This window comes from Panulirus ornatus, chromosome 64, assembly GCF_036320965.1.
Source record: "Panulirus ornatus isolate Po-2019 chromosome 64, ASM3632096v1, whole genome shotgun sequence".
NCBI lineage: Eukaryota > Metazoa > Arthropoda > Malacostraca > Decapoda > Palinuridae > Panulirus > Panulirus ornatus.
In genome coordinates, this window is record NC_092287.1 from 19,630,192 (window position 1) to 19,649,129 (window position 18,938).

At 50.8% G+C, this 18,938-nt stretch overlaps 1 protein-coding gene across 11 annotated transcripts in view; it reads left to right on the forward strand.

Moving 5' to 3' along the window:
* mub (poly(rC)-binding protein mub) overlaps positions 1–18,938 on the forward strand; it is a 400,625-nt gene that overhangs the window by 297,604 nt on the left and 84,083 nt on the right. For all 11 annotated transcript variants that reach the window (XR_011712083.1, XM_071657048.1, XM_071657042.1 and 8 more), the window contains one exon: positions 13,190–13,246. Coding sequence is in view for 9 of the 11 variants with exons in the window: in XM_071657048.1 (XP_071513149.1) it covers positions 13,190–13,246 (57 nt within the window). In the remaining 2 variants the exon portion in view is untranslated. The remainder of the gene's footprint in view (positions 1–13,189; positions 13,247–18,938) is intronic.

Genomic DNA, 18,938 nt, shown 5'->3' on the forward strand with positions numbered 1-18,938 from the left:
CCTTCCCTTTTAAAAGTTGCCTTCTACGACACGCAGGGAAAACGTTGGAAGTATTCTTTCTCCCCTATCCCCAGGGATATATATATATATATATATATATATATATATATATATATATATATATATATATATATATATATATATATATTACTTTCAGCATGTACTTTTGATACAAGCTGCAGGACGGCCTCGTGAGGGTATGAGACATGGTACAGGGATAGCTCTGGGTATTGCTGTGTTCGTCTGGTGTTGGCATGTGGTAAGCTGACACCGCAGACGAGACTGTGGTAGTGTAGTGTTGGCAGGGTTGTGTGGTCAGTAGAAGGTGATGTAATCCTCAGGTGAGGGGAGTGTTGGCAAGGTTCTGTTTATCAGTGGCGGACATAGCGCGGATGAAAGGGGAAATAAGGTAAGAAAAAAAGCCCATTAAGAGTTATAGGAAGACGGGGAAGTGAAAGATGGAAGAGATTCCCAAAGCTTGGCTATGTGTTTGGGGTTGGGTGACGAGGAGGGAGGAGGAGGAGGAGGAGGTGTCATAACGGTAAATCTTCGTTCGGCTGTGCACAGAAACTGTGGGAAGCTGCAGAGCAGACGTGAGTCTTGTTCGTCTGGAGGTCGATGGTTGTCACACGTGGGCTCTGGTCCGGTTGTGCCCCTTTAAAAATCTTTTGAACGAGTTTAAAAACCTTTTCTCTCTCTCTCTCTCTCTCTCTCTCTCTCTCTCTCTCTCTCTCTCTCTCTCTCTCTCTCTCTCTCTCTCTCTCTCTCTCTCTTGTTACGAATGATCTACCAACATTGTTTTTAGTACCCCTCCTGTGTTTTCGCCTCTCGTTGAACATTGTGACAATACCCCCCTTCCCCTTTACTCATGGTAAACAGTGGGCTCTTGAGGACCTCGTTAAACACCCAGGCATCTGTTGAATTCCTCCTCCTTACCGTTTCCATGTTTACCTTCCTCCTTGCTCCTGCCGTTCGCTTGGGGGAATTGTCCGTCCCTACGCTGCCTCCCTTTCCACTCTTCCTCTTACGGTAACATGCAGAGGCGGGCGGGCGCTCGCTTCCCCTCCCTCTCTCGCTGGTAGGCAGCGTCTGGTTCGACCTGCCGCCGTGCCAGCTAGGAGTTGCAAGTGATAAGAGCCGCCACCAACAAATTAGCCTGCCAGTTGCCATATAAAGAGGCAACTGACGGCAGCGAACACGCAATTGATGGCAGCTCCAGATACCAGGCGGTGGGTTCTTGATAGACTTCGCTGACGTCCACAGTCGACGCCTCCCCGACCACCTCCCGTCACTTGACTCATTTACACTTTAATTAACCAAATCGATGGTTATTTCCGTCACTCTTCATTTTATATGTTTCGTGCTGCAATATTTTGCTTTTCTTAAGGGGGGTGGGGGGATATTATTTACCCCCGGCGTATTTCTCTGTTTATTGGATTCCATCGATCGACTGCTGAAGGCGAGGCCGAACGGGGCCCCGACAATGGGAGGAGGGAGTGGGGTGGGAGATGGGAGTGAAATCAAGAGGATAAGAACATCTGTCATTATGCTTAACGGCTCTCAAATATTTTAAGAGGGCGGGCTTTTGTTTTGTGTTGGAGTGGTCGTTTGGTCCCATTGTTGTGTTGCTGCTGGCTCCCGGGGGCCCCTGCTGCAGATGGAGACGCCGCCGCCGCCGCCGCTGCCTCTCCTATTCACCCTCCTCCTCCTCCTCCTCCTGCTGCTGTTGTTGCCCAACCTCTGCTGTAGATGCTGTTGAGCCTCTGCTTGATACGCCGCTGTGTTTAGCTCATCTGGGTGCTGCTGTTGCTGCTCAGCCGCTTACTCTGTTATATTGCTGTTTAGTCTGGTTCCAGTTGTGGCCCGAGATGCTGTCGCTGTGCCCCCATTCCCTCCCCTCCCTCTCTGGGCTGGTGGCCTGCTGCAGCTCCTGCTGCTACTGCTGGCGGTGGTGGTGTGGCCCTGTCCTCCTGCTGCTGCTGGCTCTTCCTCACTCTCTCCCCGGCTCTTTACCAACTCTTCCTGCTGCCCACGCTGTAAAGATCACCCCCCTCCCTCTCTTTGTGTCCAGCCTCTCTCTCTCTCTCTCTCTCTCTCTCTCTCTCTCTCTCTCTCTCTCTCTCGTCCGATCCTTCCTAACCCACACCTCCCTCGCTGTGCCCCGGTGAGGGACGCCGCCCCGTCAGGGGCAGACACCAACGCCTCCGTGCCTCCCCCACGGATGTCGTGGTCGAAGTCGACTTCGATGTGTGCCGCTATGATCATCGTCCATTTCTTAAATTCATTTTTTTTTTTAAAAAGTCACTCCTCTCCTTGCTTCCTCTCTCTCCCCAGGGCCCTCATCATCATCTCTCTCCCACCCACCCCGCCCGCTCTCCCACCACTCACTTCCCCTCCCCCCCCCACCCCTCCCTTGCCGCTCTCCCACCTCTCCCTCCTCTTTACCGGGCTTTCTTTTCTCTAGTTCCGGCCCGCTTTTTAATTATTACCCCCGTCCCCCCCCCCCCTTTCCTCACTCACTCACTACCCCAGGCCATACTCCTTCCACTGTCCCTCCCCTTCCCACCCCACCCTCATCTTTCTTGTCTTGGTTGTCCTGGGGTGACGTTTTTAATACACGGAGACTGTCCCCTTCCCCCCCTCTCAGTCCTCCGGGAGGAGGGTTGAGGGCCTCCCCTTCCTCCCCCTCCCCCCTTACTCCCGCAGGAGGCCGTTGCCTTTCACCGGGGGTACCTCCCCGGCCTCTGATCTCCTCTATGGCCACCATTCCATTAGTAGATCTTTTGTCCTTTGTCTCATTTCTTTCTGCCTCCGTCTCGCGTGTCTCTGTCTCTCGAGGCAAGGGGGGGGAGGGGGGGGGGGAATGGGGGAGGTGGTGGTGCCCGACGTTCCGTCAGCAGAGGATGTTGGGGGGGGTGAGGGGGGGGGGGAGGGAATCGTATAGTGATACAGTTTACCTAGTCTACACGCTGTGGTTCCCCTCTTATCCTTTGAGTTTACGTGATTCTTTTCAGAGAGATTGTATTATGACATGATGTTCAATATTGTATACAATTTCATTTTTTTAAGTTTATGATGGAATGGGGTTCAGCGGTCGGTCGCCGTCTCAACAACGCATGCGCGCTCGGGGCGGCCGGGGCTGGCGGGCAAGCGAGCGCACGCGTTGCCGTCTGTGAAGGCCGCGTGTTGTGGGGAGGGCGTGGGACGCGCGTGCTAGAGAGGCCCAGGAGACCAGGTTTAAAGCATCGGTTCCTGCCGCCAGCCTCGGCGAGCCAGCCAAGCTCACAGCGAAAGCTTCTGGTCGACCAGAAACCCCCAGCCAAGCACACAGCGAAGGCTTTAAGGTCGACCAGAACACCCAGCGTTGCACATAGCGAAAGCCTCTGGTCGACCAGAAACCCCCAGCCAAGCACACAGCGAAGGCTTTAAGGTCGACCAGAACACCCAGCGTTGCACATAGCGAAAGCTTCTGGTTGACCAGAACGTCTCTGCCACAAGCACACGGCGAAAGCCTTAGGTCTACCAGAACGCCCAGAGAAGCACACAGCGAACACTGAAGATCGACCAGATCGCCCGCGCCTGCGGCTTGCGCCGTTTTAAGATTTTATTCTCACACTGTATTTATCATCCCACGCTGGATGGATTATGTACCCACTTAATATAAATGCTCCGTAATTGTGTTGTTACGCTTGAGCGTTGAAGCGAATACAGCGAACAGCGCCGAACATTTGAAGAATTAAACCAAAACCGTTGAACATGGAACCGAACACGACAAACATCGCCGAACACCTCATGGTTGTATTTTATATCAATAGGTTTTAGATATTTTGAGACCTTTTAGATGCTTAAGAATAAGAGAACAACGCAGAATAACGCTTTCCACATTGCACAGAAGAAAAAAAATTACACCTGTAATTACATTATCCTTATTGTTTTAATGAGTTAGTCTAGTCCGCATTCTGTTGACATCTGTATCCCTCATTATTATTTTTTGTTTTCACGTATTTTTGTGTCTTCAACCTTGGTTCTCTCGTTACGTAATTCGAGTGTAATTGCCTGGTACATTTCTACCGTCTCCGTACGTTATTACCCGTAGCTGAGCGTGTGGTTTACCTCCCACCCCATACCATCCAACCCCACTCCTTCCAGCTGAAGAGAGAGAGAGAGAGTTGTTGACCATGCTTTCGCTCCGCTGGGGAATTAGTTTTTTTTTTTTCTTTTATTAGTGTCTTATATTTTAGTCTAGGGAGACTAGGTTGTGTTCCTGCCTGTCTGTAGGAGCCTTCCTCACCTTGCCCGGGACACCGTCACCCCCTCACCACCCAAGCATCTTCTCCTGGTCCCTGGGGACCTCACCCCGTCCTCCTTCCCCCAGCACCTGGTCACCAGGACGTTTCCCTTGACCGCCGTCTCCTCCCACCTAGTCATAGGATTTATATTTCTGCCCGACGCGGTCGTGTGTATTTTCGCCAGGTTTACCCCCCCTTCCCCCCCAACACACATCCCCCTCCCAGGGCGACTGGTGGCTTCCCCCCCCCCCCCCCCACCCTCCCCCAGTGGCTGGTCAAGACCCCACCTCCTCCTCCTCCCTTCTCAGGATAATGTCACTGAACGCCAGAAGAATGTGGTATTTTAGAACGGCCGCGCGCGGCTGCGGCGCCATCGCCTGCGACCTGTACTGCCTTGCCTCCCGCCGCCCACAAGACTGTGTGTAATCAGGGGGGAACAAGAAGTCACTTGCCAAGTCTTGTTTTTTTTTTCTTGTCTTGTTTTGTGTTTTATATGTATGAGGACGTGGGTGACGCATCTCACTCGAGGGTGACGCTGGTGACGAGGTACGGCTTCCTGAAGGTGGAGTGATCGTTGTAAGCGAGACCTCTGAGTTAATGATGAAGGATGGTTCATGGTTGAGACTTGCACCATCGTTAAGCCCGGTGGGTTTAACGCATCTTGGTGATTCCGTGCGAGCTCGCCAATAGCCGCCCCCCCCGACTGGGTTAGTCGGTAGCCTGGGCCAGGTTACGCCTGGTCCCTCCTGCTGAGGAAGTCCTCGATAGACAGCTGTAGAGTGTCTTAGAAAACGATGCCGCTTGTATAGGATACTTTAAACCTTCCCCCGCCCCTCCTCGCCTCTCCTCGCCCCATCCTTCTCTAGTCTGATGGCGCGAGATACCGGCATTTCCGTCAGGGGAGCCCGGAAGCACCCGTGGGGCTTCTGCCCCGCCCAGCCCCGCTCGCACGCCCGGCCTCCTGCCTCGCCCTGGTGCTCGGTGTTCCACGGGAGGGGACGGCGGCGCAGCCGGCCCTGGTGCTCGGTGTTCCACTTGGGGGGCGGCGGCGCCGCCGGCCCTGGGGCACGCCGTCGGGATGGGGACCCCCGGACGTTCATAGTCGTGGGAGGCGCTGGCGTGTTCCATATGGCGTCATCAAACACTTCTCGAGCGTTAGCAGTCGACCGCGATGGAGGAGCGCTCGGCACTCGACGACGCTGGGGGGGCCCGAATAAAAGAGTCTGAAGGGCTGTACATTGCCGTCTACTAGCGACGCTGTCGTCTTGGATGACATCTCTCACCGCACCGGCGGGAAGGTGATATCAGCCAGCTGGCCGGTCGTGGGTTAATCTTATCACAAGGTCAAGTACTTTTTATAAGAAAAAAAAAGAAGACGCTATCGCGAGGTTCGGCCTTGCGACGCGCTCCTAGTTCGACGTAGGTCATGACGTTAGCGGTCTGAGGTGTACAGCTCTCGCCTGCGCACCGCCAAGTGATGGAAGGTTTTGGTGTGTTTACATGTTGAGAAGTGTATTGCAGTCATGTTCGGGGGACAGACAGACGCGGGTGGCGTTGGGTGGTGGAGGCCTTGAGCAGCTGGTGGGGTCGGTGAGCCGGTGTTGGAGGGCTTGAGCCTGGTGGGTGGGTGGGTGGGTGGGTCGGTCGGTCGGTGTTGGAGGGCTTCGCCGCTGCCCAGCTGGGCTTCAGGCCGGCAGACTTACGACCGTATTCGTAGGGCTTCCCGCTCCAGCCGCGCTAATTTAGGGTTAGTTACGTTACCAGCAAACCCTCCACCCACCCACGGCTTGCTTTGCTAGCCTAGCATCTGGTGCTGGGGGGAGGAACTGGTCGAAGCTAAAGCCATCACCAGCCTTAATCTAGCATAAAGAATTTTGTTATTCCTTGGAATGAGTTACAGTTGAAGTAAATTCACCCTCCCCAAATATTTTATATATATATATATATATATATATATATATATATATATATATATATATATATATATATATATATATATCTTTTCTTTTAAACTATTCGCCATTTCCCGCGTTAGCGAGGTAGCATTAAGAACAGAGGACTGGGCCTTTGAGGGAATACCCTCACCTGGCCCAATTCTCTGTTCCTTCTTTTGGGGAAAAAAAAAAAAAAAAACGAGAGGGGAGGATTTCCAGCCCCCCGCTCCCTCCCCTTTTAGTCGCCTTCTACGACACGCAGGGAATACGTGGGAAGTATTCTTAATCCCCTATCCCCAGGGATAATATATATATATATATATATATATATATATATATATATATATATATATATATATATATATATATATATATATATGAAATAGTGGAAATAGTGTGGATACAGCAATTATTTTTCTAAGTTGTATGTGTGGAGGAATGATTCTTGATATTGTACGTATTTATATAAACTTTTTGGAGGGGGGGGTAAAAAAGAAAGTGTTCCCCCATTGATGTGGCACGACAGGCTTGAGGAGGTGGAGGGAAGTGGGTGGGGGTGGGAGATCGATGGGGGGGGGGCACCTAGTCGCCTTATTGTTCTGTATGACGTCCGTCTCCACCGCCTTCGCCTCCGTCAGAGCACATGTAAGAGTGGCCACGGGCGTCGCTTGTAGTGAGGGAAGACCTCCTCTCTCCCCTCCAATGAGGTGTTCCTGGTTCCTCCTCCAGAGAAGGGGTGACTGTAGGGCTGATTACCCCCCCCCCCCCGCCCCCCCCTACAGAAATGCGAGATGTGACGAGTGTAATGATTCCCCAGCTCTCTCTCTCTCTCTCTCTCTCTCTCTCTCTCTCTCTCTCTCTCTCTCTCTCTCTCTCTCTCTCTCTCTCTCTCTCTCCCATCCCTACCCTGCGTATTTTTAGAATCGCATTTCAAAGTCTTCCTTCTGCAGTCCTCGCTTAGTAATGAGAAATTTAATTAATCGATATTCCTTTCAGCGTGGCTCCGCCGGAATCGAAGGCTCGACCGTCCGTGATTGTTGTAGAATATCGACCTGGGGACAGTTTAAATTAGGATTTTATCTTGCGGGGTTCCGTCCTGGGGGAGCGGGAGCTGCTGCTGCTGTTGCTTGTGTCGGGGGCGGGGCTAGATGGAGAGGGGGGAGGCTATTGAAATGTCCCCCGCCACTCTCTTTTTACCCTTCCTCCTCCTCCTCCTCCCCCACGCCCTTCCCTACCCCAGCCCACGCCTCCTTTACTCCAGGAGAAGGCAACAGTCAGGGAGAAACGTGGAAAGCCCCCGAGGACGTGAGTGGAGGAGGGGAGCTTCGGTGGAGGGCTCGTGGAGGGAACTAAGGTCTGAGAACGAGGGAGGGATTATATCGGGATGGGGGAGAGGACGCAGTACAGTGGTCTCAATGTGTCCCACCTGTTTATCTGCGGGAATTCCTGATCTTCTTTACGATAGAGACAGCATAGTATAGCATAAAGGTCCAGTCACCACTTACCCACCTCTCCCTCCGGCTCAACATCTGGCAGAAAACTAATCCGTGAAGGTATACTGGCCTGGAAATTCCATGGGAAAGGTGTGAGTGAGGAAGAAGTAATTTTGTATAATACATGAGGAAGTTCCGTTGAGAAGTGTCAAATCTGAAAGAAATATGATTATATATATATATATATATATATATATATATATATATATATATATATATATATATATATATATATATATATATATTGATGTTGAAATGTGTGTAATTTCGTTCCATTTAAGTTTGGTGAAGGGCCTGTGAAAGGAAGTTGGAGCTGAAGGAATGATAGTCATGGATGGAGCGAAGGAAGGTATACCCCCCCTGGGAAAGGCCATGAAATGGATGGAAGGGTTTGGGAAAGGAGAAGACAATTGGTTGGGGTAGCGATCTGCATTTGGCCCGGACCTCCTCACACACTAACCACGAACATTGTAGCTGGGTGCCGACGGTGCTCACTCACGTCACTGCCACACAGTGTCGTACCCCAGGAGCGGAGGAGCGTATCCTGTGTGATGATAGCGGAGGAGAGGCAGGCCCAGGTCTCCAGTAAACTGGTTTGGACACCAGCTGGCGGTAAGGACCGAGCCAGTAGTAGCCAGGCGATGAAGGAACGGTTAAGGGGAACTGGTTTGATCCGGGCCTGGTTTTTGTGATTTGACAGAAGGTCGCACGCACGTGCATGCGCGCGCGCGCGCGCGTGTGTGTGTGTGTGTGTGTGTGTGTGTGTGTGTGTGTGTGTGTTCAATGATTTGCATGTAAATACCTGTGTGTGCAAGTGTGTGTAATTAGCTATTCGTATTGTACAGGGAGGGAGTTGTATACACATGGGGCCCTCCCTCATTATGTGTACTTTCTGTGTCAATTGGCTATCTCTGAATTACGTTTGTACCGCGTGTGTGTGTGTGTGTGTGTGTGTGTTAAGGTTGGTAATAATGTCTGTGTAATGAGATACTTTCATCATTTTTCATCAGGCCCACAAAACCTTAATTACTTTTCGATTAAATTTTATTACCGTTGGTATCTGTGTCATGGTAACACAAGTGTTGATGGTTTAGCAGGGCGGATGTGTGTGTGTGTGTGTGTGTGTGTGTGTGTCTTCACTGCTAGTGCCCCTGCTCACATCCTAACCTTGGACTTACCCCTCCGCTATCGGTACGCCATCATCAGATATACCCCCGTTAATGTGCTCCCATTACCCCTCTCCTTAGCTTGGCTCTGCGTTACCTCGTAGCTAACTTGGTACTGCGTTACTACCTCCCCTCCCCCCCCCAACAGTATACTGCGTTACCTCCCTTAGTTACCCCATTATGCATGTGTGTAGCCAGAAGCACCGTACCTTACATAAGCCATTCTTGTGAGTGTCTTCACACCGTACCCCCTGAGCATTACCCCTTCTTGACCTTCTTTCCCCCCCACCCCCTACCCTTTGCTCTTACCCTCTCACCGCTGTTACCTCCTCTTGTTACCCCAACTCCTCCTCCTCACTGGCCTCCAGCTATAAACCCCCTCATTGCCTCATGATGGTACCTCCAAACTTGCCTCCTGTTGTAACCCCCCCCCCCCCCCCCACCTCATTACACATGCTTTTACCATCTCGCGTGCCTCTTCATGTACCCTTCTGCGTCTTGCTGTTACCCCGCCTCATATGCCTCTCTCTCTCTCTCCTACCTCCTCTATTTCATGCTCGTACACACACCACCCTCCCTCCCTCCAACTCTACACTGACTATTGCTCTTACCCCTTTACTGCTTCATGCTGTTACCTCCCTCTCTTCACTTGCCAGTTGACCTTACCCCCCTCATTATCTTTTGCCGCTGCGCACTCTCTTGCCTCTTGCTATTACCCCTACCTACCCCATCACTGCACGTTGACGGTGCTGATATGTTTAACCAAGTCATGTTCCCGGGTCGTACCGTCATGCTCACGGATCGTACAGTCATGTTCCCAGGGAGACGGCGAAGACCCGGATGTGTGTGTGTGTGTGTGTGTGTGTGTGTGTGTGTGTGTGTGTGGCTTATAGCCTGTGAATGATTAATATAGAAATAATGCCGACATGTAGAGATAGCAGACCCTGGGATGATTAGCCACAAAGTTCACGAGCGCCGCCAGGTGGCAACAAGCAGATTATTCCACTTCGAAGGGAGACATCGTGAGAATACGACGTCCAATTAGACCACTCCATTAACTGCCAGGGTCATTAAGGCCGTCATCGTCAAGCTTTTACATCCATCATACGAAAAGAAAATATGTTAGCACTTTCTCCAGGTGTTCAGCAACGTCCAAAGGCCACTTACCCTCTCGCAGGGTGCGTGGCCCATGCAAAGTAGAGGATCCAGCATTGTGGATGTGTGCTTTGGAGTGTTCGATATCGTCTGGCAAAGGTTTAGAGGCGTGTGGAATCATTAGCAGGGGATTGGAATGCGTTCACGGTGGATTCTTGGGGAAACAAGTGTTTTAGATTACAAATAATCGAATGTCCATCTTCCTGTTGACTGTTCAAATTACATGTGTAGTGACACACACACACACACACACACACACACACACACACACACACACACACGCGCGCGCGCGCGCGCCATGAATTTGTGTCTATGCCAGTTTATTTATGAGGTGCAGTTTGAATAAATAAGGTAAATAATAAATTTTGCAGGCGACTTGGAACCTTTTAAAGATATACCCTCGTTGAGAAAGGAATTGGCCTCTTGATTATGTTTGACTTGCCAAATAACTTTTTTTGTGCATAACAAATATAATTATATAATGTTTTTGATAGTCTTTAAACATTCATTGTGAGAGGAGTGTCTTCATCAGGCGAGTAATTTCCTACACTGTATCGTTCTTTGGCTTCCATAGCAATAGAGACATATCAGTGGATACATTTTTAAGATGGGAGGTTAACTCTATCATTCATAGGATTAGAAACGAATCTGTACCGTCGGTCGTCCAGAGATTGGGGAGGCGATTGGTAAGTGAGGATGGTAGTTGGTGACGCCGAGGCGTTGGCCACCACACACAGACCATTAGCTCCTTCTTTAGTTAACTGGTCCTCCCATCCGGAGCTGTCCTCCTGCTGTGCTTATCCTGTTCCTGCCTCCTTGTTTAGACGATGATGTGCAGACACAGACTCGTCATGGGCCATCAGGTCTCCTTGTTATGCGTTCCCCTCACGCTCTCCCATCTACGCTTCTACCACCCGGGCTGGCTGGCTCAGACTCTCTCTCTCTCTCTCTCTCTCTCTCTCTCTCTCTCTCTCTCTCTCTCTCTCTCTCTCTCTCTCTCTCTCTCTCTCAGGACATTGTCCTCACTAAACCCCACATCCAGGACTGTCATAGCTCTGTCTGGGATCTGTCTGTCCTCCACACCAGAAACTTGTTGTTCGTGAACTACCTACCTCTTTAGCTTGGTATCTGCCCACACAGCATTACCCCTTCCCCAGGACCGCCAATCATCCCCATTACTGTATAGAATGTGATGTTTCCCCAGCTCGCTGCCCCCTCACACTAATGATCTCCAAGACCTGATGATATCACACAAAACTACCCCATTACCCACCCACTCCAGAGTGTGTAGCGTCAGGCCCGGTGCTCCTGACGAGGCGGCCGTGACCCGGCGCGTGGCCAGACCATCTACTGTGGGTGGGGGGGTCATGGCGCAGGTCGTCGTGTGTCTGGACCCATTTGTCACAATCATGGTTGGCCGACACACCTTGCGCGCGCACCTCCTCTTAGCCTGGTGGCGAGGAGGGGGAAATTGAAGAAAAATCTACCCTGGCGGCTCTCTTGAGGGAGATGAAGTCAAATGGGATTTGGCTCCCGAGGGAGAGAGAGAGAGAGAGAGAGAGAGGGGGGGGGGGGGCAAAGAGAGAGAGTGTCCCTTTTAATGGCAGTAACAGCGTGAGGGCTGGTGTGTGGTGTAGGGCAAGCGGGAGAAGAGCCCCTGCCCCTGGTCGCCAACGCATCTTCGCCCGCAAGTAGCCGTCATGCCTGCCACTGTTTTTCGTCTTCGTTTCCTCTCCACTGGAATCATTTCGTCGCCCCCGGGAGCAGCAAATTCTATTCCACTGTGCGGATCCCAGTCTCTTCCAGAGGGAGGCGTGGGGGGAAGCAAATGTTATTTCTGAGGTTGGGGGGGGGGTGGTTCTTGATCTTTAATGGGGTGGGGGGGAGCTAATCGTATTTCACTGTTGTGATCCCCATGTGGGAGGGAAACTTACCTCGCTCCGACATGCTTGTACGTATGTTACCGCCAGAATGGTTAACTTGGTGGATTAGATGAAGAAAAATGTGTCTTTATTCCTCTCATCCATCTGAGGCGGGCAGGTCGTACCGTTAATGACCGAGGGTTGCCGGAGGAGTCGTGTGGTTGACGTCGCTGTGATGTGCAGGGTGGTAGAGAGGGTCAAGTGACTGGGGGGTGGTGAGGAGGACGGTGCACCTGGGGCGTGGGAGGACTAAAGAGGCTTGGTGGAGACGGGGGGAGGTGGTGCGTGCTGGAGGGCGTGTCAGCGAGGGAAGGAGGAGGAGGAGGAGGCTAGTGGTGTGGGGGGAAGCGGCGGCGGTCCTCAACACCCGTTCCTGACGACGTGGCCAGCCTGTAGGGGCTCGCCACTTAAGCCTTGCTTAAGGCGCGCCAGTTGGCCGTGGGTTCTCCCAGGTTGGGGTGTCGAGGCGACGCAGTACACACCATCCCTTCGCTCTATGGTTCTCCCAGGTTGGATGTCGAGGCGACGCAGTACACACCATCCCTTCGCTCTATGGTTCTCCCAGGTTGGGGTGTCGAGGCGACGCAGTACACACCATCCCTTCGCTCTATGGTCCTCCTACCGTCTTCGGGGCGACACAGTGACTGGAATCCATCCCGTCGCACCCCGCCATCAGACAACATTGCTCCTCGGGAGCCAAGTCTGATGCCGAGTTTTGTGAGTGATGACCAGGACAATGTGACGTGGTTAAGGGGCACGGTGGTTGTTGAACTGCCTCCCTGTGGTCCCCGCTCAGAGGTAAAGGGGTTATGAGAAGACCAGTAGGACAACAGGAATTACACACACACACACAACACACACACACACCAGGCAGGTGGCCAGACGATACACGGGTAGAATGGCAAGGTATGGAGGGAGGGAATGGGGGGGAAAATGTTAAAGTAAATGACCTTTTGGAAGTTGAGAAGATCTCGGAAACAGAACCCGAAACGAAGTGTGAATCTTGTCGACCACGTGTGACGTCATGCGTGACAATCGCATCGGGATGTTGCGTGTGGAATTTTCCCCTCTCACTCCTCTCTCCTCCCCCTCCATATTCATCACCATTATCAAGTTTTCGTCCAAATCTCAAAGGATCATTTTTTTTTTTTTTTATATATATAAGATTTGATAGACTGTGTGTTTGTACAGAGGTGGATACTGAGACGATCTTTTTTTCATCTTTTGCAGGAAGTCGGCAGCATTATTGGCAAGAAGGGCGAGATCGTGAAGCGGTTCAGAGAAGAGGTGAGTGCTCTGCCGTCCCCTGCTGCATAGTTAAGGTTATACTGTGGTGTGGTTAGGTTATACTGTGGTGTGGTTAGGTTAGGTTATACTGTGGTGTGGTTAGGTTATACTGTGGTGTGGTTAGGTTAGGTTAGGTTAGGTTAGGTTATACTGTGGTGTGGTTAGGTTATGTTATACTGTGGTGTGGTTAGGTTATACTGTGGTGTGGTTAGGTTAGGTTATACTGTGGTTGCGTCAGGTTATACTGTGGTTAGGTTGCGTCAGGTTATACTGTGGTTAGGATACGTTAGGTTAGCTTATGCTGTAGTTAGGACAGTTTAGGTTAATCTGTGGTTATGACAGGTCAGGTTATGCTGTGGTTAGGATACGTTAGGTTATACGGTGGTTAGGTTGGGTCAGGTTATACTGCGGTTAGGATACGTTAGGCTAGCTTATGCTGTGGTTATGTTAGGTTATGTTGTGGTTAGGATAGGTCAGGTTATGCCGTGGCTGGGTTGGGTCAGGTTATGCTGTGGTTAGGTTGGGTTAGGTTAGGTTAGGTTGGGTTGTACTGTGGCTAGGATAGGTCTGGTTATACTGTGGTTAGGTTGGATCAGGTTATACTGTGGTTAGGATAGGTCATGTTATGCAGTGGTTAGAATAGATCAGGTTATATTGTAATTAGGATGGTTTATAGTGGTTGGGATTGGTCAGGATATATATTGTGGTTACAATAGGTCGGGTTATACAGTGGTGAGGTTAAGTTAAATAGTGGTTTGGATAAGTCAGGTTATACCGTGGGTAGGATAGTTCATACAGTGGTCAGGTTATACAGTGGTTAGGATAGGTCTGGTTACCTAGTAGGATAGGTCTGGTTATCTTAGTGGGTTAGGACAGTTCATGTTATTTAGTGGATCAGGTAAAACAGGTTACGTAGTGGGTTAAAGAGGTCTGGTTATCTAGTGGGTCAGGATAGGTCTGGTTATCTAGTGGGTCAGGATAGACCTGGTTATCTAGTGGGTCAGGATAGGTCTGGTTATCTAGTGGGTCAGGATAGGTCTGGTTATCTAGTGGGTCAGGATAGGTCTGGTTATCTAGTGGGTTAGGATAGCTGTGGTACCACCACAATGGAAGTTGTGGTTAGAGTAGATCAGGATCAGGTTATAAAGTGGGGTTAGGACAGTAGAGGTCCCGCCACGGTCGGCCGGGGCGGGAGCAGCAGTTAGCGTAGTGGGCAGTGAGCCCAGATAACGCGCAGGTTTATTTTCATGTGTGACCCGAAGCACCGAGAGTCTCTCTCTCTCTCTCTCTCTCTCTCTCTCTCTCTCTCTCTCTCTCTCTCTCTCTCTCTCTCTCTCTCTCTCTCTCCTGCGTTAGCAGTTAAGCTTTATTTCTGCAGTTTCCTAACGATTCACTTGGCCGGCCAAGTTACCCGGTACAAAGCGGGAGAAGTGTGACGCCAGCGAGTCAATTGCTGCACAAAAAGGTCGCTGGTCACACTGTAAAGCGGACGGGCGCACCGCAGGGGGTGTCTGCACTGTTTCACTGCTTGAGCATTGTGTTCTTTCTGCATCACTGGTTCTCATTCCCTGATGTATATCACTGCCAGGGGGGGGTAGTGAAGGTACGCATGACCTGCTGTTATCTGGTTTATTAAGGAATGGAGTCTATATTTTTTTTTCTGCCAAACCAAATAATTGCCTTTATGTTAGGTATATGTGGGGTTTTTTTTTTTCGAAAATACACTTTTTGGTGTCTATAATTTTTCTGCCAAACCAATAATTGCCTTTATATTAGATATGTTTTTTTTTTTCTCGAAAAATTGACTTTAAAAACTATAAGGGATATAATGGTAATGATAAGGGAAAGGTTTGATTTATTCTCTCTGTCATCTGATAATGGGGGGAACACAACCTTGGGGCTATTTTATAATTGTTGAAGCTACCAGCCTTGCGGGAAGGTTTCAGTGAGAAAATGTGAAAGATTGACTTTTTTTAAAAACGGCAAACGACTGAAAAAATAAACCTACCACGACGTAACAGGAATAATGTGAACTTCAAGTTTAATGGGAGAATGTTAAATCTTATTAAAGTTACAATTAATGAGGAGTATTTCCTTTGTAAAGCTCTTTTGTATAACTGTAGGGGGAAAAATATAAACCTTTAAACGAGGGAAAAAGTAGGAGGGATCCATTTAATGATGTTTACAGCCATTCGACGATGTTTAAATACCAAATGATGCTGAGGGGTTTAGTCTACAGTTCGTGGATCGTCGCGTGAAGAATTGGTTTATAACAGACCTGGAATTGGAGGCCAATATATATATATATATATATATATATATATATATATATATATATATATATATATATATATATATATATATATATTTATATATATATATATATATATATATATATATATATATATATATATATATATATATATATATATAAATATAAACATACAACCGAGTTGATTATTAATTTATCGTTGTTAAAATGCGAGGAAGTAATTTTCACAGTTAATGAGAAACTTGTGTATATTGGGGAGGGGGGGGGGGCAATCAAATGAGACGGTATGAAACGAGATAATTACGAACCGTTTCTCGAAGCGCTGGTTTACATTACATGTGGCAATGAGGTATTCCTTTACATGTTTTCTTATCGAAGGTATATATTGTAGAGTAGTATATTGAGTGTGACCTGGGGTGATAGGGGAGACCTGATGGAAACCGGGGGTTCCGACTGGGTTGTTCTTGGTGTGGGTAATGTGTGAGATGATCCTGGACCACAAAAGCTCGTCCATCCCGGTGGCTCCCCCTCCTCACTAGTGGACGCGACCAATGTACCTGAACCACCAGATTTCCCATTTTTTGTTGTGTTCCCCCCTCTCTCGTTCCCCGTCCCCCAACACACACACACACACACACACACACACACACAGACTCAGCTCGTAACTCCGGGTTCTGGCCAACGGGAACTTTGGTGGACCAGCCCCTCGCCGCGGTCCCCTCCGCCGCCTTCTGTCCACCAGCAGCGCCCCTCCGCCCGGCCACCGCTTCTGCCACCATCCACCCGCGGGGGCCCAGCCCTACCTTGCCCACACCTTCTGCCACCATCCACCCGCGAGGGCCCAGCCCTACCTTGCCCACACCTTCTGCCACCATCCACCCGCGGGGGCCCAGCCCTACCTTGCCCACACCTTCTGCCACCATCCACCCGCGAGGGCCCAGCCCTACCTTGCCCACACCTTCTGCCACCATCCACCCGCGGGGCCCAGCCCTACCTTGCCCACACCTTCTGCCACCATCCACCCGCGGGGCCCAGCCCTACCTTGCCCACACCTTCTGCCACCATCCACCCGCGGGGCCCAGCCCTACCTTGCCCACACTTTCTGCCACCATCCACCCGCGGGGCCCAGCCCTACCTTGCCCACACATTCTACCACCATCCACCCAAGGGGGAGTCTACTTTGCCCACACCTGCCACCATCCACCTGGGGGGGAAGGGGGCGATCTACTTTGCTCACACCTTCTGCCACCATCAACCCCGGGGGGCCGAGACCTACCGTGCTCACAGGTTCTGCCACCATCCACCAGGGGGTGGGGAGCAGATTTGCCATGCCCATAGCTTCTGCCACCATTCATTTTAGGGAGCAGCCCGTCCCCTGCCACGGGAGCCTGTCTGTACCGATACTTTCCCAGTTGTCCCCAGACTCAAGTACTCACCCTTGAATGTCTCCATTGGTCCCCCCCAATACCAGAAGTCCCCCTTGCCCTTACCTATCCCCATCCCTCGTTTCCTCCTCCTCCTCCTCTTACCCACTGTCCATTGTCCATGAACCCACCTCTGAACCCCATCACCCACAGTATTTACCACCCTCCCCCCCCCCCCACACACACACACACAAGCACGACGCTGACCAGCTCACCCTCCCCTCCCCTTCTCCTCTGCCCTCCCCTCCTCTCCCCCCGACGAACGAACTTGACCCTGCCAGTAGCCAGCATCTGCTGCCCTTGGTTATTGGAGATGACGTCCGGGCAACCCAAGTCGGCCGGCTCCGCTGGCCTGGAGGGGGCGTGCCGCTAAGTGTCCCGGACCCGCTCCTCGGCTATCATCGCTAATCAGTCGAGTCGTAATTCTCTCCTCCCAAGCTGTGCATATTTCGCTACTTAATTTCCATCTGATTACCCCTGGGAGGTTGCTGCACCGCCGTGTGTTGTCGTCAGTGTAGGAGGTTGTGGTGGTGTGGGGGGGGATGTGTGTTACGAGTGGTGGTGGTTTGTGTTAGGTGGTGGGCTGTGAGGGAGGTGGGTGTGAGGCTGCGCGTCGTGAGGGCGGCGAGTATATTAAGGTTGTGGGGGGTCATCAGTGCGGTGGGGTTGTAGGATGTGAGGGGAGACGGGTTGTGATGGTGGCTGGGGGTGTAGGTTGATGGGAGACGGGTTGTGATGGTGGCTTTGGGTTTCGGTTGTGAGGTTAGACGGGTTGTGATGGTGGCTTTGGGTTTCGGTTGTGAGGGGAGATGGGTTGTGATGGTAGCTGGGGGTGTTGGTAGTGAGGGTGGCTGGGGTTGACCATTACCGTGCTGGTTCGCGCCTCATACCTTCTCACTCTCCCCCTGGCGACCAGCAGTCCACAGCAACATTGCAATTGAGGGTAAACCTGGGGTTGAAGCCTGCAGCAGCTGATGAGGGAGACCAGGCCAGCTCCGCGGGAGCATTGTTGTGTTGTTGGTGGTTATGGAGACCTCCAGTTATTCCCTCCTAGTGCTGTATTGGTGGTGACGCGTTGGGGAGTGTTGGTGGAGGTGGGTAAGTGTGGTGGTGTTGATGGAGATTGGGTATTACTTTCGTGTTGGTGAGAGCGGTTGTGTTGGTGTTTGGAGGACATTAGGTGGGTGTAGAAGGCTGTTGTTGGGTGTTTAGTGAGATGGGTCGTCGTGTTCTTTGGTTTAGCAAAAGGAAGCCTTGTGGTTGTTGTTCCTTAGACTCTCTTCTCTCTCTCTCTCTCTCTCTCTCTCTCTCTCTCTCTCTCTCTCTCTCTCTCTCTCTCTCTCTCTATCTATCTATCTATCTATCTATCTCTATCTCATCTCGTCAGCGTGGGAGATCAGCAACATCCTCAGGAGGTTTCATGACCATCTCAAAATACCAGTCCTCAGTCACGAAGGAGGAATCTTGAGGTTTACACACTCGAAATAAATGTGTGTAAATCATCCCGTATATATGCGTAATACATCCGGCCCGAAGCACTGGAATTACACTTCATAATTGAGAGAGAGAGAGAGAGAGAGAGAGAGAGAGAGAGAGAGAGAGAGAGTCAGAGAGTCTCGGTTGGCCAAAATGACTCTCTCGTGTCATTAGAGCAAGCGGTCTCCATACCCTGGGGCAAGACGTCCTTCCTGGGCGGGAAGTTACCTGTCTCGCTCATCTGCTTCAGCAGTACGACAGAAGTGACTCACAACTTCGTGTCATCCTTTCCAGGAGGGTGACTATGGTTTTACATGGGATGAACCAATGGGGTCAGAACAACAGCTATAGTGCCGAAACGCATACCAACTCGAAGTGATGGAAGGGCCTCCCAAACCAGTTTTTTTTTAAAAGGCAGTGTAAAGAGGGATGTATGAATCCCAACCTGCAGGTATAAGTCTCCCGTGATGTGGGGTACACTATACAGTGAGGCATCAGTGAGGGGAAGGAGTCTCTCAAC